Source organism: Pezoporus wallicus, unplaced genomic scaffold (genome assembly GCF_028554395.1).
Source record: "Pezoporus wallicus isolate ANWC-B61680 ecotype Strahan unplaced genomic scaffold, APGP_CSIRO_Pwel_v1 contig_6923, whole genome shotgun sequence".
Lineage (NCBI taxonomy): Eukaryota > Metazoa > Chordata > Aves > Psittaciformes > Psittacidae > Pezoporus > Pezoporus wallicus.
Window position 1 is genome coordinate 2,802,709 of NW_026637289.1, and position 24,373 is coordinate 2,827,081.

The 24,373-nt window shown below is 48.9% G+C and overlaps 1 protein-coding gene across 1 annotated transcript; it reads left to right on the top strand.

Moving 5' to 3' along the window:
• Positions 1-6,864: 6,864 nt before the first annotated feature.
• NR2E1 (nuclear receptor subfamily 2 group E member 1) lies at positions 6,865-24,373 on the top strand. The gene is made up of 9 exons (XM_057404715.1): positions 6,865-7,139; positions 12,096-12,241; positions 12,907-12,994; positions 13,294-13,529; positions 14,813-14,959; positions 19,247-19,343; positions 19,724-19,873; positions 20,425-20,530; positions 22,938-24,373. The coding sequence occupies exons 1-9, from the start codon at positions 7,115-7,117 to the stop codon at positions 23,098-23,100; spliced, it is 1,158 nt and encodes a 385-aa protein (XP_057260698.1). The 5' UTR covers positions 6,865-7,114; the 3' UTR covers positions 23,101-24,373.

Here is a 24,373-nt window from a genome sequence, read left to right on the forward strand (position 1 = left end):
CCATTCCATGGAAAAGAGGGACATAGAGTTACTGGGGCATATTTCACCAAATAGATATCCTCTCTCATGTTCAAGCACCTATAATTCCCTAATATTTATGATGATACAATGTTCTTGTGAGAATTGCAGCAAAACTGCATCTGGCAAAAGCATGTGAGGATGTGAGTGATGATATCTGAACTCTCTTTTAAGAGCATTTAGGGTTTGGAATCCCTTGGTCAGAGGTATGCAATTGCCCCACACTGCAGAAAGCACTCCAGGCACCAGGGTTTGTGAACCGCCAACACATTGCAAGTTCAAGGACCAGTTTAGGCTGCCTAAAACTTTGATTGTTCCTGCTAAATTCTGCAGATCTTGCGTACACCAGCAATGCTGTCAAAGCCCATTAAACTGCTATCTAATTCATATTTACTACGGAAGACCACAGGATCGGAATCTGCCTCAGTTGTATGTTTTCACTGGACTGCATTTTCTGTTCTGGTATAACAAGTGCAAATAGCTGCAAGAGTTAAATTATTTTACAGAGGAATACAGCAGACCTCTGCTTTCCTCTTTTCTTAGAGATAAGAGTGCTAGCTTTCATTACACAGACTCAGGTCACTGGTTTCTCAAGCTCACCATCCTGGCCTCATCTATGTCCAAAATCTCACAAGGCAGAAAATCCCACCCAACCTCATAACACATCTAGCTAGCTGCAGAGTGACACATACTGTGCTCTTCTCTGCCTGGACTTGCCAGTAGTTGCTCTACCTGCAAAGAAATTCTATGACCTGTGTTTTATGAAGAAAGAGATAAAGCAAGCATGTCTATAAAAGTCATAGACAGTCATAAAATTAATAATTTCTTCTTAAAAATCTATCTGCACCAACTGACTCAATACTTTCAAGCAGCACTGAATGTGATATGCTGACTCAATGCTGCATCTGGAAGTATTTATTTTCCTTGGTTCTAAATTTGTTTCCCAAAATAGATACTGAAGATCTAGTCTCTAGCCAGTATCAAGAGATATAGCTAAATTGAAGTCAAAGGAGCTGAGCCATTACATTGCTAGTCAGAAATATGGCCCTTATTAAGAGCATTCTTTGCTGTCACTAGACAGTATTTTATTCAGTTGCCTCAAAGGTCAGCTTATAAATAAGTTTCTACAGCAAAATTTGGAAGGCCAATGAAATGATTATGCTTGAAGCACGATCAAAGTCATAGCTAAGGCAACACTTTCGTACACACAAAGTGCTTAGGATGTAACCAGAGCTATTAATTTAACACATTGGCAAAATAATTTTTACATGTCACAGCATAGGTCCAAGATGTATTTATTCCTTGTAGTCAGAATTCTTTTGTTAGCATTTTAAAACTGTTATAGACTCAATCTAGTTTTTAGTTTTCTTTACTGAGATAATAATATATTTGTCCTCATATTCGGACCTTTCACTAGTTTTATATAGCTGTGTCTCTACCAGCTCCAGTATTGATACTGTCTTTTGTGTTCATGTCAGGAAAACTAAAATGAGGCTCTTTCTCTCTAAATTAGATTGCAGCTGCTGCTACATCATTGGCTTATTACGACACTTTGATTTATATCTAACTAGCAAACTAACAAATAAGTCAAGTTACTAACTAGAGCTGCTTTGTTAAGCGCTTGTCTTGCATTGTCTAGATGGGATCAGGTACCAATGTAGGCGTATAAGCCAAGCCTGACATATCCCTTTCAAAGGCATACGTGATTAATGGGGCATTTCATTGCTGCAAGTGAACTCAGGCTTGTTCCACCTCTGAATACGAGTATTGAGTAAAAGTGCCATGACTTACAGAGAGACTCTTTTCTCAGTTGTCCTCCTTAGGCATAGTTTTCCCTGCTATTCTGCACAAGGTGGCTTTGCTAACATACGCTCATCAAATGCACGTGTGGAAATAGAGCTATATGGTCACTGTTTCACGCAGTCATTAACCTATTTAATCAAGCATGCACATGCACAAGAGAGAAACTCACCACTTTTTCACTGGCATCTGCAAGGAACGCAGGTCTTTCCCAACATTTTGCTGGATGGATTACTCCAGGTGGAGGATGGGCTGAGAGCTACTCAAGCCCAAAATATGCCAGAGGTAACTGGAACATTCACCAGAATGCCTCAGCACACAGAGTTCTAACACAGGGTGCCACTGGCTCAGGGAAGGTCATTCCTGGCTGCAGCAGGAAAGTGGGTTTGCTTTACAGAGGATAAACAGGAGGAAATCCCTCTTACGCAACAAGGGCAGTTTTTTCACTGGGTCGTCTGTTCGTGCCTTGGACTGTCACATTTTGGAAAAAAGCCATCTCTTGCTCCACCTGGAGAAAACTCACAGCACAAAGCTGTGGGACTTTTGTTTCGTTTTGTCTTTTTTTTTTTAATTATCCAGGGCTCCCAGCACGGCCCTGCAGCCCTGGAAGGTGACCACCCACCCACCACAGGGCGCCCATGAGGTGGTGCCAAGATGGCCGCCAGGGCAGTTGCCATGCAAGCGTCCTCAGCCCCTGGGGTCAGCCATGTTGGGTGCAACAGCCCAGGTGAGGCACTGGGAAGGCCAATGCCACCATCGCTGTTGTACAGCGTGGGGCCTGCTGGGGGGTGTCCATGAGGCAAGGGCTTTGCAAAAGAGGATAGGATACCTCAGGGGAGCTGATCAGGCGCATTTCCATCACGCACATGGAAAACAGCCTGATATGGGTGTCAAGCACAGCCGTGTCAGAGGCCACAAGTGTGGCGGGCAACTGAGGAGCAGCATGCTCCCTTCAGCGACCTTTGTGGTGCCACTGCCCGTCCATCTGCCTATAGGTGGATGCAGAAAGGGATTTGTGGTGGTGCTGGTAAAAACATGAACCGTGACCTACAAAATAAGAGAAGGTGCTTCATAATTCAGAAAGGGTTTAGCAGCCCAGAAGAACTAAACACAGCAGGTATTTATTTACACTGTGAGGTTGCTGCCCTCTGCATGGGGCTGCCTGAGGCACTGAGGGACCCCTCAGGGTTCTTCCCTGGCATGTGCACCAAAGGAGAGGAGTGGAGACAGCTTCTGAAGTGGCCCAAAGCAACAGCAGCTCCTCCTCCCAGGAGAAAGCAGCACTATCTTTCCCTTCCTTATCTCCTGCACAAGCAAACATGTATGTTACCTTTAACTGATCTTACCTGCTTCCCACTGAGAGAAACGGATGAAAACAGCACATCTGTATATTGTGCTGCTACATCCATACACCTGTGGCAACTTAAATGTTTCCCTCATTTTTTGCTTTTCCTTTTTTTTTTTTCCCCACTGAAGATCTTTTGGCTCCTCACCCAAAGAGCAGAGAAGGTGAGCAAGGTAAAGGCACAGGGAGCGATGTATTTGAAAATAGGACACACACTGGATTTTTCTTCCGAGACTCCAACTAAAGATACCTGGCAAAAAAACATGGCTCAACACAGGAAAATGCCACCACGTAACTGTAGTCATAGTCCATAGTCCTGAAGGAGATACAGTGAAAAGAGAACACACACTAGCTTCTATAGCAGGATTGATAACTCTTTGTACTTCCAAGGCATTATGAGGAGACAGTAAACTTTATTACTATATTACCATCTTCTCTATATAGAACTGCCTGAGAAATAAAATGGGATGAGAGAGAGAACTGGAAAAAGGGTGAAAGTTGTTCTTCGAGATAAAGACAGTTTAATAGGATGAAAAGGAAGGGTTAATAATGATTCAGTGATGCCCAGCCAGTCCCTGAGCAGTGGGCAACCACCTTCCGGCCAACTTCCCCCAGGTTTTTTGTTCAGCATGACACCATATGGTTTGGAATATCCCTCTGGTCAGTTGGGGTCAGTTGTCCTGGCTGGGTCCCTTCCTAACTTCTTGTGCACCCCCAGCCTGCTTGCTGGCAAAGGCAGCATGAGAAGCTGAGAAGTCCTTGACTTAGTGTAAGCAATGCCCAGCGTCAACTAAAACATCCCTGTGTTATCAATCTTATTCCCATCCTAAATCCAAAACACAGTGCTATACCAGCTATTAGGAAGAATGTTAACTTTATCTCAGCTGAAACCAGGACAATAATGGTAAATACTAAACAATACTAAATGCTACCTATAATTTTCTGCCTTGTTGGAGCTGGACTAATTTTCCACCAGATGACCATGGAAACAGCTTTAATAGAAGCTGCAGTGAAAAGCTGGACTGGGGAGAGAACTCTTCCCTGTGCTCTTGAAGGATGCATCCTGCCTTCACTTTCAGGGCTGAGATACCTCTGTCAATCATGGAAACCACAGGAAAGGCTCTAAAGAGACAGAGGACAAACCTCAACTGGTGCAGGACTGCAAAACAGCACCAGTCACTGTTCAAGAGATAGGGAAGGGGCTGATGATTTGTGTCCTCCTCAGCAACCCACAGCCCCTTCTCACCTGCAAGGCCAGTTTTGGGTTTCTGGGTTGGGTTAGTTTAGTGGAGACTTGGGTGGAAAGGTGGGTAGTTTGGGCTCTTCCTTACCTCTCTTGGCAGAACCCTGCTTGTATCCAGAGCAGCCTGTCCCAGGTGTGGCTGGAACCTGTGGGCACAGTTTAGCCAGCCTTTGCAGTGTTTTTCATGTGGCTTTGAGTTTACAGGGCAAAGAATTGTGGCTGTTATGGGGCAAGAGTGCCCCATAGCACTAGTGTCTCACTAGTGCAGGGTATGCTCAGGGCCAGGTTTTGGCTGTGCTGCCATTTAATCCTCTCCCTCTGTTTTGGCCTCCAGGCCCTGCTAATGTAGCATGGTCATTTCCTTCCCTGTTGCTTTGAATGTTGCTCAAGGAGGTAAACTTTTCCTTGCCTCCCTGGAAGCAAACTTGAAGAGAGTGCTTGCCCAAGTTCCCTGATCCAGCAGTTTATTCACTTTCTGGTATCTCCCTGAGCAACTTCCCGGCCCTCTGGACAGTGTCCCTCAGTGTTAGGCAGGACTGAACTTGCCCTGATTCAAGGCCTCATTCAAGACGGAACTGTGCCATGGATGTGCTGGGCCCATGGGGAACAAAAAGCAGAAAGCACTGGGGTCCCAGTGACACAAGTATGGTATAGGAACGAGACAAGTTACCATGAAGAGGAGTCACCCATGGCTTAGGACAGAAGGATGGAAGAATGAAGTATGAAGTGCACAAGGACAGGAACAGAGTGTCTGGGGCTGGGCTGAGCACCACATCCCCACAGATCACAACCAGCAAGGGATAAGTCAGTTGTGCATTAACAACTCACACCAGTGGCAAGGATGAGAAAGCAGTGACAGGGACATCCAAGCGCTGGTACAAGCACCTCAGCAACAGCCGGCCCTCCTCTCTGGTGCCGTCACTCACGTCGGCTTGCATCCGCAGGAGAGATGCTCTTCCCTCCCTTCCCAGACACCCACCTCTCGCCGCCCTTAAGCTGCTCTGCCAGCTCCTACCTCACAGTTTTCCCCAGGAGTAGGAGAGCTCGGAAGCCCCTTGGTGAAACCAGAGCTGCTGAGTTTGGAAGGGGTTCCACCTGTGGCGCCTCACCGCCCCCCTGGCAGCGCTGTGGGACACTCGGTGTCGGGATGCCGGGAATCAGCCCAACCCTGCGGGGCAGGCGGGGCCCGGTGCGGGGGGCGGGAGGCGTGACCCCAGCTGCGGAAGCGCTCCTTGCCCGGCCGCTGTGCAACAGGTTTCGGCCGCAGGGCCGGGTGGGCTGGAGGGTGGCAGGCAGAGGCAGTTCCAGCTCCGGAGTTTATCGAGGCAGAAGCAGGGCTCAACTCCCCGCGCCTCCCGAGGGCGAGCACAGCCGTCCCGAACTCTTCCCTGCACCCTCCCGCCGTGCGCACTCAGGAGCCAGCCTAGCCAAGCTCCCGCCATGCCAGCTGCCGTGTCACGCCGCAGGAACGGGGTCCGGCCGCCCGGCGGGAAGGCTGGCAGCCTGGATCGGCACGACTCTGCACGGCGTGGGTCGGCTCTGCTGGCATCCCCTTCCCGCTCCCCTACAGCCGCCAGCATAGCCGCTGCCCGGGCTGGGGCAAAGGCAGCGCAGGGGAGAACAGCAGGCTGGTCCCACCTCGCCAGGGCAAAATGGGAAAGAAATGGGATCTTGATCCGTGCTTTCTGTTTTTCTTTTGTCTCCTCTTTTTTTTTCCTTTTATTTCTCCTTCTTTTTTCCTTTTCTTTTTTCTTTTTTTTTTTTGGGGGGGGGGGGGGGCGGCGGTGGGAGAGGTTGTCCCTTCCTATGACAGCGAGGGTACAAGGCGAGCGAGGAGGCGGGCTCGCCTCGGCGGCCGCCGTGTCCTGTGCGAAAGGCGCTCGGGGGTTCATTAATATCATTAGCATGTAACCCCCTCCCCGTGCCCGCGCGGGGTGACGTCACGCGGCGGCGGGAGCTGGAGGGAAGCAAGGGGGGCTCAGTGGGAGAGGGGCGTCCCCTCCCCGCACCGCCGCTGTCACTGCCTCTGCAGCTATTATAGGGGCCGAAGCCTGGAGCTCAAAGCGCAAAGTCAGCCAGTGTAATGAACTTCTGGAAACCTTTCCCTTTTTATACCATTCAGTTTCTGAGAGGCAGAGACAGCCTCCTCTGACGCCTTTTCCCCCCTTCCATTCTTTTTTCCAGGCTCTGATCTCCCTGTTCGCTGCACCCAGGCGCTCGGCGCGGAGCCCCGCTCCCCATCCCACCTTCTCCTTCGCCTCATTGTTGTCCCTGGCTGCTGCGGCTCCCGCTCGTCTTCCAGGAGCCCGGCAGCGAGCCCGCCCGCATTCCCCGCACCTTCCGAGGTCCCAAGAGCAGCTGCTCGCAGGGGCGAGCACCGGCTTTGGGCCATTTCGTTGCTTTTCCTTTTTCTTTCTTTTTTTTTTTTTTTTTTCTTTCATTTTGGCTCCTTCCCCCCCACTGTTTTGCCGCCTTCCCGCAGCGTGCCCCCATCCCTCGGAGGAGCGGGGCAGCGGCGAAGATGCGCCGGTCCCCTCGGCGGAGCCAGCAGTGAGCGCCCGAGGGAGGCACCTGCCCCGCGGAGCCGCCGCTGCCGCCGAGCCGGCGGGCAGGGAGGGGGGAAGAACACGGGGGGGGACACACGGACAGCGGCCTCGCCCCGGCACCGACACTTCGCCCTGAGTTTAACGACTCCGGGGCCTTCGAGCATGAGCAAGCCGGCGGGATCAACAAGTGGGTAATAACGCGGTGGAGGCTTCGAGCAGCCTTTCCCAGACCGGCTGCAGCTTGGCCTGGGGGGCGGGAGATGGAGGGAAGGGAGAGGCGGGGGATGTGTGTGTGTGTTGTAGTTTGGGTTCTCACTCCCTCCCCATAAAAAAAGTGTGTATTTCCATCCGGAGTGGCAATATACCGGCTCGGAGTTGTCCCGATGGAGTTTGAAGGCCCGGGGATTACAAAAAGCCGCTTTCCCGCGGCCCGGCCCTGCTTTCCGCGGCGGGACCAGGAGCAGCGAGCCCCGGGAAAGGCAGCGGGGATGGGGTTTGTCCTGCCGGGGTGCGGGCGGTTTGTTCGCGGGTCTCCGGTACTGGAACGGAGGGAAGAAGGTTTGGGTTTAAAGGGCGTTATGGAGTTGAAACGTGCTGTTTTTCTTACGGACTTTATGCAGTCTTCTGCGGCACAATAATTTCTTTTTAAGAGTTTGAAACTCTGGTCACTCAATTACACGGGATCACGTAAGCAGCTCTATGGAAGGAGGATTTAAATGCAATACTTTGCGCACCATTTCCAGTTACAACAAATAATCCTGCAACGGGGAAAGCAGAAACAAAAGTCACATTTTTGTTAATCCTAAATCCATACACCTCATAACTAGGGAATTTAAAGCATGACTAACCGCTCTTGCAGAATGGCTCAATCCGCATAATCCCAATGGGACTTTCGGAGTTTGTAATATGGATGGAGTCAGTAACAAAGGGGGGGGAAATACCCAATCCAATTTAATGTCTGACAAGTGATGGATCGGACAGATATTTCCTCCGCGCTCCGGCCGGCTCCAGGGCTTGCGGAGCGGCGGAAAAACGGAAGCAGAGCCGGGAGGGACCGGCCGCTGTACCTGCCGCCGGCCTCCTCCCGGCCCTGCGGCCTTCTCCACACCGCTGCTCTCCGTTATCTTGACCCGGGCCCGCCCTTTGTCCACGGGGGCCTGGATCCGGCGTGTGTGTGTGTGTGTGAGAGTCGAATCCCGCGGCGGAGGGGCCGAGGGCAGGCGGGGGCCGCGGCTTGGAGGAGGCGGACAGGCGGCGCGGAGACCGCAGGGCCCGGGGCTGCGGCCGGGCAGCCGTTTCGGTGTGGGTTGGATTGCCGTTCCCCCCCGTGGGGCTGAGCGAGGAGTTTTCCGAGCAAAGCCCCCGAGAGGGAAAAAAATAATAATAACGAAACGAGTAACGGGGTGCGGTGGAGGTAAGAACCGGTGGAGGGGAAGGGACAGAGGCGGCCGAGGCTGCTTCTCGCCGCCTGCGCTGCCGGACTGCCCGGTAAGTGAGAAGGGAGCCGGTACAGGATCAGGCCCCTGAACAGCCGCGTCTGGACGTTGTCGGGTGCCCGGACAGAGATCTGAGTGACGGGGCAGGAAGGGCCTGGGGGCTTCGTCCCCAGAGGATGGAGGAGCTTCTGCCGGAGACAGGCAGGGCAGAAATTCCGCAACGCTGGACCGCGCTACACGGCGCTGCGCGACCCCGGCCTCTGCCGCCGCTTTCACTGCTTATTCTGAACCCCTGCAGGCGCCGGGCACCCGCCCGAAAGGGATCCCCAGGCCGGACCAGGCCAGGCTCCGCGGGGAAGGGGACAAGAGGGGCCTGACCCGGGCCGGGGCCCGAGTCCAGCCGGCCTCGGCAGCGCATACAAAAGTCCTGCTCGCTGTCCAGGGGCCTGGGCGCCCGTCTCGGAGGTCCCGGGAGGTTCCGGGGGGCTCCCAGGCAAGGGGTCTCCAGCCCAGCCTTTCTGCGCGCCGGTGGCCTCCTGTCGATGTTGTCTGCGACGTCTGCTTGGGTGGTAACAAGACCCCGTCCCACCGTCCACAGAGCCCAAAGTAACTTCTTTCAACAGCCTCTGATGGTAATTACAGTAATAGGGGCTGCCATATATCCTTTAAGCAATTATGACACACAAAAAAAGCCCCCAAGGACCCCCTGTCGTGGGATGTTCAAAACGGTTTCCCAGCTGAACAGAAATCCCATTTTCTTAGTGCTAAACTTCTGAGACGAAGCTGTACCTCGGGGAACCAGAGCACTTTTAAACAGAGTTCACCGGTTATCTCATGACCCCGTGTCAAGCTTACATTTTTCTCCTCCCACACCCCCTGCCCTGCCTGTTCCCCGTCTACTTGTTCCATATTTTGCCCTCTACGAAAGTTTTCTCATAACAGGCTCCGTGGGGCGCGTAGGGGTGCAGAACGGGGCCGGGATTGCGGCGGGACGGGGCGGCCCGGCTCCAGCCGCTCCCGCCAGCCTTGTCGGTGCTTCCGTGTCCCCCCTTCCCCGTCCTCCGGCTCCTGGGGGGCCACGGAACCTATCGGACAGGCCGCGCCGCTCCGACCGCTGGAAACGTGCTTGTTTGAGTTTGGCAAGGTGCTCCAGGTGCGCGGGTTTTGTGGACTTGTAAGGAGTACACGGAACTGATGTTCACATACATGGTGTGGATATGGACCTATATAATGCATATGATTTTTTTTTTTAAAGCGACTTTCAAACTTAAAATCCGTCTGGGGAAAAGTGGTTTGGAAAACTAACCCAAGTTTCTCTCCTCCCCGCTCCCCGCTTTTAGCGTCGAGGGAGCCGAGCCGGCTGCCCCGTGCCGCAGGCCGGCCGGAGGAGCGGGGATCCCCGGCTCTGCCCGGTTCCAGGGACGGCGGACCCCTGGCCCACCCGCTGCTGAGGGAAGGCGGGAGAGGGGGGGTCCCCGGTGCCTGTAGCGGCGGCGGGCCGCAGTGCTCGGGGGGCAGAGCGGGGCTCTGCTCCGGGATGCAGCACCGCTGCACGTACCGCTTCAGTGTCTCTCCCCTGACCCCGAGCCTGCCCCTCCTCCTCCTCCTTTGTGTGCGTGCGTGTGGACCCCCTCTCTCCCCGTGGATGCTAAGGGCTGGAGAGGGAAGTCGAGCGCTTTCCTCCGTTGGCATTGTGCGATATCCGAATTCCCATGCTACACTTTTTGACGGGTCACTGGTGCCCCAATAGGCAGGTGGCAAGGAGGGCTTGTAATTACACACTCCCAGAAACCGTGCCTTGGCCTCAGCCCTCCTCACGGGCGCCTACCTGCAGCTCCAAAGCCGCGGCTTGCTAGCAGGCGGCGGGGCGGGGGGGCGGGGGCTTCCTTTGGCTGCGCTCCTTATTAATTGCGTAAAAGTTTTTTATTCTTTAACCTTTCTCAGTCCCTGCCTCTCTCCCACTTTCCCTCCCTCCCTCCGCCACCCCTCCCTCTCGCAGCTCCTAACCTAATCCCCGTCCTTCTCGCCGTGTTGTGTATAGCAGCTGTCGGGTTTCATTTAGGGGAGAAGCTGGCAGCTTGTGCTCATTGGAGGCAGTCAAACGAGTTTCAATGGGCAAAATCATTAAGTTAACACTATCTAATGTCCCTATTGTCTGCCAGCAGGCATTGTCTTAGAGCCTTAGAGTAGACATGTCTGAAAGTATCTCGGACTCCTAAATTCTCTAGGGAGCGAGAGGAGCCCCTGCGGCCTGTTTCCATCACCTCCCTCCCCCTCCCGCCCCCCCAGCAACGCTTCGCACCCCTCAGCACGCTGCCGCCTCCCCCCTTCCAGCCCTCACTCCCCGCCACCCGCAGCCGGGGCTCTTCCTGAACTACTTCGAAACAAAGATAGCGGCGCCGAGAGCTCTCCATTCGAGTTTGTAGACCAAGGTTTGGAATGAATCTCCAGTTTAAGTTCTGGTAGGAGGAAGGAAGGCTGTTTAGGGTGAAAAAGAAAGGAGGAAAGGAGAGGAGAGGAGAGGAGAGGAGAGGAGAGGAGAGGAGAGGAGAGGAGAGGAGAGGAGAGGAGAGGAGAGGAGAGGAGAGAAGGGGGAAGGGGGAAGGGAAGGGAAGGGAAGGGAAGGGAAGGGAAGGGAAGAGGAGAGAGAAGAGAAGAGAAGAGAAGAGAAGAGAAGAGAAGAGAAGAGAAGAGAAGAGAAGAGAAGAGAAGAGTGAGGAGAGGAGAGAAGAGGAAAAGAGAAGAGAAAGAAGAGAAGGGAAGAGAAAAGAGAAGAGAAGAGAAGAGAAGAGAAGAGAAGAGAAGAGAAGAGAAGAGAAGAGAAGAGAAAGAGAAGAGAAGAGAAGAGAAGAGAAGAGAAGAGGAGAAGAGGAGAAAGAGAAGAGAAGAGAAGAGGAGAAGAGGAGAAAGAGGGAAGGAAAGGGAAAGAGTAAAAGAAAGGAAAAAGAATAAAAGAATAAGGAGACGATAAATAGAAAGAAAAAAATAGAAAATAAGAAGTAAAAGTAAATAGAAAAGCCGGAGAAAATGGAGAAGCCGGCGAGGGTTTGGCGGGTTTCTTGACCCAGGCTGGACTCTGTGCGAGTCTCTACATTGACACTCCGAGCATTTCCAACTGCAGCCCTCCCGCCATCCGCACACCCCGGCCCGCAGCTTCGACCGCGCACAAAGGCGAGGCGGAAAGTTCTGCTGCAGGTTTTGGGGTGAAGAAAATGGCACCCCTCTTCTGTGCCAGGAACAGGGCTCCTCTTGCTGAGATTGCGAGCAGGGGGAGGAGGTCACTTAGCTCCCAGGTCATTTTATTTTGTTTGGGTTTATTCCGCGCCTTCGTGCCCCGAGTGCTCTCCTGACCAGGGAAAGCACCGACTTCTGTCTGCCGAAAGCCAGAAAGCGGGGGGAACACCCTCCGCCCTCCTCCCGTCCCCTCGTGCCCCCCCCCCCCCCCGCATCCCCACTTCTAGCAGGCAAGTCTGCTGCTCCCGCGGCTATAATCTTCCCTTCCAAAATGGGTCTTGGCGATTATAGAAGATCCAAATAAACGTAGCGGGGCATGAATAATGCTCATTGTAGAAAACTGACACTTGCTCAAGGAAAAGAAAGTTGGCTATAAAATCACTTCATTATTTGCTTGTACTGCGGCTCTGGGGCTAATCCCTCCGGAGGTCAGACTGCTGAGCTCTCTCCCTCTCCCCCTTCTCTGCTTTCAGGTCGCATTTTAGACATCCCTTGCAAAGTGTGTGGGGACCGCAGCTCCGGGAAGCATTACGGGGTTTACGCCTGCGATGGGTGCTCCGGTTTTTTCAAGCGGAGCATCAGGAGGAACAGGACCTATGTTTGCAAATCGGGCAATCAGGTACCTCACCGCCTGCATTTCTTACCCTGCTTTCCCCAGGACTCCGCATTGCCCCCCCCCCCCCCCCCCCCCGTCAGCAGGAGCACCCGCAGCGGTACGATCCAGCTGCCGCACAGCTGGATCTCCCTCCCTCCCCGGGGGGGCTTTAGGTCCGAGGCCGGTCGCTGAGTCCCCTCTCTCCGGGGAGGATGGGGGGATGAGCCAGGAGGGAGCGGGGTTGGCGGCGAGGGGAGGCGTGCGGCCAGCTCACCGACTTGTTACACGAGGGAAGAGGGGCAGCCCTTCGGTAAGCCACCGCCCGTAGCCGGTCGATGGACAGCCCGCGGGTCACTCCTCTTTTTCCCCTTGCCGCTCCGGCCGCACTGATTCCCACCCTGGCCCGGATCCGCGGGGATGCGGGAATGGAGACGCGGGGAGCGGGGTGGGGGCACGATGGACCGGGACTGGGGCGCCCCGAGGGGGCGGTGCCGCCGTCGCTGTCTCGGGTGCTGAAGGCGGCCCAGCCTGCCCCGCCGCTGGGCCAAGCAGCCCTATACGGCTCGCACTGCTCGGCTCCCCCCGGCGCCCTGCCAGGGGCAGCCCCTCCGTACCCGCCGCCGCCGCCTCTGGGACGGCTGCGGGCAGAGCACGCTGGTCCCCCCGCCTGACGGCTGGCTATGTGGCAGGGAGGCTGCCCGGTGGACAAGACGCACAGGAACCAGTGCCGGGCCTGCCGGCTGAAGAAGTGCTTGGAGGTCAACATGAACAAAGACGGTACCTGCTCCCCCTCCCCCGGGGCCGGGGCGGCGGGGAGGCAGGAGGGAGACGAGCCTTGCTGTGAACTGGGGAGCGGTGTGTCCCTGCGGGGTCTCCCCTTAGCTCCCCGGGCCCTAATAATCCTCTCCCTCCCCTTGCCATGCCGCAGCAGCCTGTTTCTCCCAGACGCTCCCCGGGTGGGGGTATGGGACTGGCCCCAAAAACCTGCCAAGAGGGAGAGAAGCCCAGTGGAGCAGTGTGGGGTACTCGGTGTGTGACCGTGCAGTGACCCCCTTGCCTCTTCTTGGTACCTGCAGCAGTGCAGCACGAGCGGGGCCCCCGGACATCAACAATACGGAAGCAGGTGGCTCTCTACTTCCGCGGGCACAAGGAGGAGAGCAGCAGCGCTCCGCATTTCCCTGCTGCCGCCCTGCCAGCACCTGCCTTCTTCACCACTGTCTCCCAGTTGGAGCCACATGGCCTGGAGCTGGCTGCCGTTGCTGGCACACCAGAGAGGCAGGCTCTGGTGGGCCTGGCGCAGCCCACCCCAAAGGTCAGCCACTGCCCTGGTCCCTGGTGGACCTGCAGGCCTCACTGCCAGGGTGCCTGCAGCCCATCTGCTCTTTCCTGTCTCCGGGGTAGACATGGCAAAATGTTGTGGGGTTACTCTTTTGTTATGTCCTTAAAAGTTTGAAGATATGGGGTACAAGGGCTAAGAGGCTCTCTGCAGAAGGAATATGCAGAAGGACTGACTGATAGCCTGCTCCATACAAAACCTGCTTCTCCTACATCCTTACACCTTCATGGTTGCAGGAGTGCTATCCCTGCCTGGAGTGGTCCATTCATAAGCCAGTTTTAATGCTTGATTTATGAGGAATGCAGTCACTGAGTTTTCTTAGTAAAATGCCCATCTCCACAGTGGTGTAGTCCAGAAGGTACTATCTGTAGCAACCAAAGCCTGCAGCTTGTCCACACAGGCATCATCATGTCTAAGTTGTCTCTGTGCTTTTGGGCTGTAACATTTCCTAAGTAGCCCAGTGGAAGCACTGCTGTGGCCTCAGCTGCATAGGTGATAAAGTGATGTTTATCATTAAGTAATTTGCAATAATATTTTGCGTATTTACAGCACTTAGAAAACTGTAGAAGAGACTGCTTAACTAGTTCTGCATTTTCAGAGTAGCTTGGCAGAATCCGTCATGAACATGATCACAGTGTATAGTTTTATACCGTAATTTTGGAAAATACCGAATGAGAAATTATTTAGCAAGAAAACAGAGCACATGTCACTCCATTCCAGCCCTACAAAACCTTTAGGTAGTTATGCTTAGCTCTACACATCTGCTTACTGCCTATTGCAGTCAGGGAGCTAGATGAAGGTTAAGGCTAAACAAGTGGTTACTGTTTTGCTGAGCAAAGGCAGGAGTGCTAAATCAGCTTCTGAAGCAAAGGTTACAAAACACAAACTCTAATCAAATGTGTAGCCTTTTAATTCTATTAGGGGTGCTACTGTGTAACAGGGTAAAGGATGACGTCACATTTTGGTAATTCTCCCCCCTCCCTCCCCGCCCCTCCTCCTCCCTGATGTAATAATTTAATTCTCCTTTCCACCTCCTCTGGAGAACTGTTTCTGTAGTACAGTTCAGGCACACGGATGCGCAGCAGAGAGCATTTGGGGTGAGCCCGCTGAAAGCAATGCCCTCTGCTTGCAGAAGAAGAGAGTGCACACTCTGTATTGGGCATGAGCATGATGCGCTGAACGGCAGCTGTAGGGGAGAGGAAGATGAGGCTGCCTTGGTGACACTGTATGAAGTTCCTTTATTTTCTTTTTGACGTTAGTACCCCCATGAAGTCAATGGTACCCCTATGTATCTCTATGAAGTGGCCACCGAATCCGTCTGTGAGTCAGCAGCCAGACTTCTGTTCATGAGCATCAAGTGGGCCAAGAGTGTCCCAGCCTTCTCCACCTTGTCCTTACAAGACCAGGTAAGACACCTGCGGTGTGAGAAGCATTGGCTTGGCCTGCCTGTTAAAGAAGGCTCAGAGCTCAGACTGGATCCTGAGCCTTCAGCCCTAGACCTTTAAATCCTTAATGGACATCAGAAGTTCTGAAGTTTAGGGCAGAGTTCTGGTCTGTCCCTGAAAACCAGGCAGTGATTTAGAAACAGCTTTCCTCCAACTTTCATTCCATGAAGCAAATGAAAATCAAGCCGGAAAAAAAAACAACAAACAACCCCCAAACAAACAAACAAAAAACCCCAAACAAACAAAAAAACCAAACAAACAAAAAAAAAACACCAAACCCAAACAACTAATATAAAGCATATATTATGGGAGGACAAATTCTAGAGGAAAAGTCACCAGGCTATGACAGTCAGGGAGTGACTGAGGTGATTTCTGAGGACCAGTCCTTTCCTCCCCTCTCCTTTCCTCTCCTTTCCTCTCCTCTCCCCTCCCCTCCTCTCTTCCTGTTTACATAGCCAACATTTTTTCCTTATTCATGTCGGCTTTAGTGAACTTAAAATTACCCCAATATGGTGGAAGCAGAATTTGGCCACCCCCCAGTATTTTTCACCATTAATTAAAATCACCCCTAATTTGTCTTGTTTTCCTCTATGACAATTTGCCTTTGCTTTGAGTAAATCGTATGTGAACCATACGAGCTGAAGCAATTTCTTAATGACTTGATTCTTGATGAAGACACAGTGTGCTTTGTATAATGCATTGATTTTTTAAAAAAGTAATCAGATGATTATAAACTGGAAGGGGGAAAATCTACACAAAGCTCCAATCATAAAAGACACCTAATACTTTGATATGATTGAGCTAATTTCCCTAAATGGTAACGAGAAACGTTGTGCCTTAGATGTTACGTAGCAGTCTTCAGAGGAACTAGTTCCTTTCTGTAGATGCATGTTGCGAGGATTGCAGTTGATATGCAAATACACATTTTGAACTGAAAGAAAAGAGCTTCTTAGGAAACCAGTAGTGTTTTCTACCTAAAGGTAAATCATGATGGTCCGAACGCACTATAAAGCTGAGGTACATTGAAATGTTCTCTTCCTAGCACCAGCCCCGTGGTTTGAAATCCTTGCCGTGAAATCAGTCAAAGGGGGTCGCTGTTCAGCTCTGGCTGCAGCGAGAGCATGGGAGGAGCAATGAGGTAGACCCCAGGAGGCTACACATGCCGGTAGCAAGGCAGCAGGCCCGGGGCGGCTGTCTTCTGCAGCCACCACTCCTGTGGAGCACCGGGTCTATCATATCTAGCAACCAAAGAAACAGGCCCAAATATCAGGGACAAGCAGCATGTGTGCCACTTCAGCAAAAGCCTCAGTACACCGGAAGGAGCCAGGTCTGTCTTTAGGCCAGTGACGTTCACAGGAGGCTCCTAAGGCTTTATTTTAAGTAATATGGATATGTTTCCCACAAGGTCATTGTCTCTGTTAGTGTGCAGAGGAGGGGGCAGCAGGATTTGGGGGCAAAGGAAGTCTCCATTGCACATGATTAAGCGTGCCTCAGATAGCACACCCTGCATATCCACCATACATGCCAGAGTGCTTCCATTATCTTTAAATAACCTGCTGCCTCTTTCACTCATATCAGGGACTAATGTTAGTGAATTACACATTAAAATCTCAGCCTTTCCTTAACATCACGTTGACTTGCTGTACCTCACTGCAAGCCAGCTTCCTCAAAACTCAGAGCTGTTCAGCTCCAAAGCTTTGACTGAACCTCTTTCTGCATGATTCCCTTGTCATCTTTAGGAGAGCTGCAGAAGAAATAACTCTGATTTTAATAATCACCATATTTCATCAATAATCAGTTGATTTTTATAATCATGCCATTGCATTATTTAATGTGACAATGGCCCAGCTGTAAATGTCTGCATTTCTCTTTTTGTATCCCTGACATTTGCCTGAGAAGAGTCTAAAACCCTTTCCTGGATTTTGCTTTTGTTTGTGCTCTTCCAAAAAGGCAAGTGCATTGTGACTCCAGGACTCTGTGAGAGTTTCATCTTGAAGGCAAGGAAATAAGTAGAAAACAATTTGCTGAAAAAACACAAGTCAGAGGATTGCTGTGTCACTACCCTCAGCAAAACAGAGGCTATCCCTTCCCCAGCTCCACAGCTATTCCCACTGTGGATTGGAAGCCACACAACAAAATGCCACGCTTTAAGTTCTGCTGGCCTGCACACCTGCCCAGCTTGTCCATAGGACAGGTTGGCCCAATGCAAGTCACCAACAAAAGGTCTTACTTACAGGATAGGGCTGATTAAGAAGCAGAAAACAGTCCTTCAGAAAGCCTGGCATTTCTTGTTTCTTTGAAAAAGGAGGGTTGAGTATGACTTCAGCATGAATTATTTTAATTGGTGGTTTTACAGACTTATGCATAGGCATGAAGAAAGCTTAAGCTATTGGAATAGTCTCTTATTTCTAAAGTCTTCTGACTTTAAAGACTTAGTGGGAAAGAACATGTGAAACTGATATCTTCCAGGAACCACCATTCATTACCATTGTATCTGCATGGATGAATGACAAAAAAAGTTTTACAAAAGCAAATGAGAGGCTGTTGAATCATTTCCTATGTCATGCAGAAAACTGCACATCCATCAGGCAGGATTATCCGGAGGAGGGGCTGGGTTTGCAGGCTGCAGCAGTTGGGAGACTCAGAAGCTGGTTCAGCTGCTCTCAGAACGGAGCTGAGATGGGCACAGCACCCCAGGCACCCCCATGCCACTCCCCATCTCATACAATGACCTGGGCAGCTTCCAGTACTGTAAACTCCTTAATTATTTCAAACAGTAATTGCATGCAGAGTCAGAAGTACTTTCCTGTCATAGTTTGCTTAGTCAGGTTATGTACCAGTTCTGCACAGCACACAGTACAAAAAGCCTGCAGTGACAGAGAGCAGAGACTCTGAGAGGTCTTCCATTCTGATAGGAACAGGGTAGTTTAAAGCTCATAACACTGTTAAGAGTTGGCACATAGATAAAGGATTCACTTTTACTGCATGCGTTCTGTATCTATCACGTATGATTCCAAGGAAATAATAATTCATTTTTACAACCTATTTATTTACCTTGTTCTTCCTTGCAGACTCTTTATAGACTTAAAATACCCTCCTTCATATTTTCCTAAGAAGCTAAGCTGCTGATACTTTCAGGACCATACCAATATTAACTCTTGTCATTTGGTTTTTTTTTTGCTGCATTAGTTTTGGGCAATCTGTTTTCATTGCATGGAGCCACCAGATGATACCTCCTGATTCCATTACAGTTCTCCAAATCTCTCCCACCCTACTGAGAGACATGAGGTCCCAGCAATGTGTACGCACCACAGCATGTCCTTTAGGCCATAAACTTCAGCTGAACTAGAAACCCTATATACCCCTCTTAAGACTTGTCCTGGGCCAATAATCCACAGATGCCCTCAAGACTAAACATGGCTGTTCTGGCTTTGCCAGTCTGTATCACCAGTCTTATCTCCTCTTCAGATGCATCACTGCTTCTCCACAGAAATCAAAGGCAATGCCTCTGAACAGAGAAAAACACATCCTCCACACAACCAGGCAATGCGCAAAAATTGCAGAGAACTAGCAATGCTGTCAGCATAGGTGCTTGGATACTCAGTTCCCTGATAGGAAAAGCTCTTAGTGCCTGGAATTTCTGAGTGATTTTAAGCAAAAAGCAGGAAAACAGGTGACATATGAAACTGAATGTGTGTCCAGATGCTGTGCTTTAAAGAGCTAAAGACTTAGTAAGGAAGGGGTTAAAGATACGCTTGTGCTATAAGGCAGTGCTCCCTATAGAGTGATGTAATTTCAGGATGTTGTCCAGGCTTTTCTTTACAAATCTTGTCTTCCTGAGGGAAAGGAGGGTAATCCCTAGAGGGTAATAGGAGAGCACTGTCCAGCTTGTCCTAGTACAGCTGTATGTGTGAGGAGGAGAGAGCCCACTCTGTGCTGAGAAACACAGGTGAGCGCTCGTGCTATGAGCAAGCTCACTGTGGCGGGAGTTCTCACTCTCTCCTTCTCCCTTTTGGTCCACAACACAGTGCACACTGAGCCAACTTTCAGTGGTTTGCTACAATGCAGAATTATTTCTAGACACCTTCTCAGAAAGCTAAGAGAAGAGCTAACGAATGCTGTGGGATAGATAAATACCATGACAGGCATTTAAAGTAGCTTTTAAAATAACAGAAATTTACATATTTAAATTGTCTATAAATCTATAAATTATACACTATGTTATATTGTACATCTATTGTATGACAGCTGATGCTTTTGGAAGATGCTTGGAGAGAACTGTTTGTTCTAGGAATAGCACAATGGGCCATTCCAGTTGATGCTAACACTCTACTGGCTGTATCTGGTAAGAATTGCACGATTTAATGACTTTGTTACAAAAATTACCATAAAAATACATTACTGAAAAAAGAACAACATGTAAAGAATAACAAATTCCTACAGAACAATAGAGCATACCTGTCATTTATAAATCTATATTTAAATGCAAATAATGTTGTTTTGTTGTATTCATGACTGCTTGCATTGTCATTTAAATGCAAATTACTGTGTTTGTTATCATCCAAGAGAAGATTTTATATTAACTTTCATACAATATAGTCAGTTTACATGGAACCAGATAGACGAGTGTGACAATAGAGTGGATATTGATACAGAGGATTTTGTCAGAAATCAATATAAAATAAATGCCTTTAATATTATTTATTTCATCTCTTTCTGTTTTAGGCATGAACGGTGACAATACAGATTCTCAGAAGCTGAATAAAATTATTTCAGAAATACAGGCTTTACAGGAGGTTGTGGCTAGATTTAGACAACTTCGGCTAGATGCTACCGAATTTGCCTGTCTCAAATGCATTGTCACTTTTAAAGCTGGTAAGCAGAAAGAATCTGTTGCTCATCTGGTCTGATAATTATGAGGTTGCTACTTTAAAGCAACAATGATGCTTTAAACCAAACATAGCTTCATATCACGCAACAGTTTTCTCAGTATTGAATTCCAACAGTCAGTGTTGTATTTGGAGCACTGGGGAACTAATGGGAATGTCTAATATCCATTGATAGCACTAGCTGAACTGGTTTTGACCCATTTAAGAGTAAAGCTGAACTAGAATCATAGAAAGTTTTGGGTTGGAAGGGACCTTAAAGCTCATCCAGCCTCAACCCCCTCCTATGCACAGGGACACCTTCCATTAGACCAGGTAGCTCTAAGCCCCGTCCAGCCTGGCCTGGAACACTGCCAGGGATGGGTCAGCCACAGCTTCTCTGGGCAACCTGTGCCAGTGTCTCACCACCCTCACAGTAAAGAACTTACATCTCATTTAAATCTACCCTCTTTCAGCTTAAAGCCATTACTCCTTGCCCTGTCACTACAACCCCTTGTAAAATGTCCCTCTCCAGTAGCTAGTAACTGATCTGCTTTCCAGTGCCTACACACAGTGGTTCTGAACTGAGGAGTTTCCGAAATGCTGCCGCCATAGCAGCCCTTCAAGACGAAGCCCAGCTCACTCTGAACAGCTACATTCATACCAGGTGAGTAGTGTCTTCTCTCAATACTTATTGCAGGTGTAGGGGTAAAATCCTGCTTTCACTGTAGTGAAGGTGACATTTCCACTGACTGAAGTGGGGACTAGGCTGTTACAGCAAGTATACATTGGCTGTCAGCCTGCTGGTATTTCCTAATGAAACAGAATAATAGAAAAAGTTATGAAAGACTCTTAAGATCAAGTCCAATCATTAACCTAACATTGCAAGTCCACCACTAAACCATCTCCCCAAGCACTCCATCTACATGTCTTTTAAATCCCTCCAGAGATGGTGACTCCACCCCTTCCCTGAGTAGCCTGTTCCAGTGCTTGGCAACAGTTTTGATGAAGGAATTCTTCCTAATATCCAATCTAAACCTCCCCTGGTGCAACTTGAGGCCATTTCCTCTTGTCCTACCACTTGTTACTTGAGAGAACAGCCACCTCCTCACTACAACCTCCTTTCAGGTAGACAGCGATAAGGTACCTCAGAGCCTCCTTTTCTCCAGACTAAGCAACCCCAGTTCCCTCAGCTGTTCATCAGAGGACTTCTCCTCTAGACCCTTCACCAGCTTCATTGCTCTTCTCTGAATGCACTCCAGTACCTCAATATATTCAGATAAATTTAAAAGAGAGATCTTCCCTTGGGAAGTAATACCTGCTGTGGAACACTTTGAAGTTCAGAAGGCTACATTTTCCTTTACATTTTATTCAATTAAATACTGTTAATTGTGATGCTGAAAACCACATCTGATGGCAGTATGAGTATTTTTCACCAATGATCTCCAATCCCCATATAATTTCTACCATTTTGCAGACACAGAAATCAGGACACAAGGGAGTTAAATGGCTCTTCTAAGACACTATCCTGAGTCTGTGTTCAGGTTGAAATGAAAAACCCAGAACTTGTGAATCCCATTTTGATGCTGTAGCAGAGTGATGAAAATCATTGTTTGGGAAGAAAATATTTACCCTTGTCTCATTCAGCTGTTCTGGTTGGTTCAGGACCTGGGGGGAAAGATGCAACAGGTTTTGCAAAGCCCGTGTCTTAACTCCCTTAGCTGCAGTGGAAGTCCATGAACACTAGCACAGTGGGAGATGGAGCAATGGAAAAGATACTTTTATGCAATTTTTTTCCTTCTGCAGTTTTGACCTGTTCTCATAATAGCTCTGTCTAGCAGAAGTCCCCTTGGTATCAGAGATTAGATGGCAGCAGTCATTGAAGAACTTCTGTTTAGCCTATAGGGAATGGCCTATCATGGGGACAGAAGCAAAAATGCAAATACCATCCAGTTATGCCTCGTTGAGCAAAAAAAAAAAAAAAGTAGAGCAAAAAGAATAACTGCTGCAGAGCAACCTCTTCCTGTTCTTATGAAAGGCCTTTCCCATGAAGACTGCTCTCTAGGGTATCTGAGTGAGACAGGGCCTATTAGAGATAAAAGCCAGGGAGGAACAGTTTTGCATACCCATGGTCTCCATTCCAAGCATGGCAACTTTTCCATTGCATTTCTGTGTTGCTGGAAATACTTAGCTACTGGGCTAAACAGTACTTGTTGTAAAAGACATTCTTCTACAGGGAGAAAAGTGCAGTCCACTGACAGGACTGTTACACTGACTCCAAAGGGATAGGCTTTCAGCTTGCATTTCATTCTCAGGCTTGAATTTACCCTCCTGCCAGTGTTACAGCGGCATCAGCCCTTCAACCTCAGTGGAATTGCTCTCAACAGGACACAAGGAAGGCCAGACTGGAGAAGCAGAGTGTTTCTCCAAATGACCTTTTTCGGTCCTTCTTTTAGACAGAGCACGCACTGTAAGCAGAGGTTTGAGAATCATTGGCGTGAAGTCAGTGAAAGCACAGCTAGAATACATATCCTACGTTGTGCTGGCTTCAAAAGCTGGGGGAAAAGATGAGAAATATCCTATTACACACGCACAGTATCTGAGGATAAAATACAGCTTCTTTAACAAGAAAATTTCTTTCAAAATGTATGTAGCAACCAAAAGGGGGCAGAATGATTACCATGACAATCCAGCTAAGTTTAAATCGCACTTTAAATGACAGGGTATTTATTACAGGTCAAGCTCTTCCCTGAACTGCATCAAGAACATTGTTGTTGTATGAGGGACAAGTCGGAGCAGATCTTGTCTCTGTATTGCTACCACTCTGAGGGAGTAAACAAAGGAGCTAATCAAAACTCCAAGACATTGGTCTACATTCTGCTAATCTCCATTAGGAGAGTTTTCCTCTGAATTAACCTTCTTGCTCACTTGCGTACGAACCACAGGGTTTTAGCACAGGTAGCACCCATTTGCACAATTTGTTGAATATTGGTCTTTTCTATAAAGTAAAAGATTTTCTTTGAAAAATAGACTTTAAATTGTCAATAATATTTTTCCCTCTCTCTGTCTCCCAGGTATCCCACACAACCCTGTCGTTTTGGAAAACTTTTATTGCTTTTACCAGCTTTACGTTCCATTAGCCCATCTACAATAGAAGAAGTGTTTTTCAAAAAGACCATTGGGAATGTACCAATTACAAGACTGCTTTCAGATATGTACAAATCCAGTGACATATAAATCACCTTAAAATAAAGCATCAGGATGGACAGTTTGAGAAGAACTTTAATCTATGGAGAAAAAGCCTCAACTAACAAAATCTACAGGAAGCATAAACCTGGGAATGTTTAGCCTTTAAACCCATTGACACAAAATAGATATGATTCTGCTGCTCTGAACAGAGTGATTTAGATCATGGAGAGAATGCTTTGTTCTATGGAAAAAGTGAAAGTGGTTGGAATTTGGCTGCTATTCCTGCTACTACAGGATGGAAGCAATTCAGATGCCAGTCATAGTTAACAAAGACTCCGCTATTCTCTCATTTAACTGGCAGATCTGAGACAAAATGTGAAAGAAGGTACTTTAGTTTGTTCAGTATTTGGAACCCGGTGACCAAACTTGGCTTCTGTTGTAACATGAGGTGCGGTGGCCTTCAGAATTGTTTTAAAAGTAGCCTATGTTGAGAAAATGTTTTTGATATGATAGGCAACGTTTAAGACCAGGTTACCAAAACATTGCTTCTGCTTATAATACATCATGAAGTGGCCTTCAGAACTGATTAAAAAGTAGCTTATGACAGCAGCTCCATTCATCCCTGCAAAATGAACTGGTGATCTTTGCTGCGGATATCACCACAATTTGTTTGGCTAACATCTCAAAGACAGAAGAGCATTATACACTCCCTCCCTGACCTTCCTCCCTTCTTCCACACACAGAGACATGTATTCGCAAACACACCTGAAAAGACACGAGTCAAGAAAGGAAGACTAAAACAGCAAAACCAAATACAATGGAGATGACTGCTTCAGTGACCTGCTGGCTGTCCCGTTGGCACAGTGCTGAAACCAAAGGCAATGGTGGCCAAACTCTTTGTCAATGAGATGTGCAGAGAAATGACTATTAAGAAAAAATAATCAATGGAAGGAATTTTATTTCGAAGAAATGAAGTTGTTGACTGATAAAATGCTAACAATTTCCAAAAGTCTCCAATGCCTTTTTAGAAAACTCCAGGTTCTAATTTTGAAGCCTTGTTCGCCTACACCCTCTCACACACAGTCATGTTATAAGCTGCTTATTTGATGTATAAAAAAATGTAGGAAAAAAAACATTTAAAGATAGCTGCTGTACTTTTCAAAATTTGAGTTGTTATTAGGAACTAGCACTGAGAAAAATCGGCACTCGGACTATCATAGAATGAGTAAAACTTTTCCTGTACAAAGTGGATTAACTGATTTGTGAAGTTAAAAAGTTGTACTCATTGTATTTACAAAGAATAAAAATATATTGAATTTAA

Excerpts from the sequence above, each read along its gene's own strand:
- NR2E1 (XM_057404715.1), top strand. The coding sequence starts at position 7,115 with ATGAGCAAGCCGGCGGGATCAACAA. Across the intron at positions 12,242-12,906 it reads TTTGCAAATCGGGCAATCAG|GGAGGCTGCCCGGTGGACAA; the intron begins GTACCTCACCGC and ends GCTATGTGGCAG. Across the intron at positions 19,344-19,723 it reads CACTCTACTGGCTGTATCTG|GCATGAACGGTGACAATACA; the intron begins GTAAGAATTGCA and ends TTTCTGTTTTAG.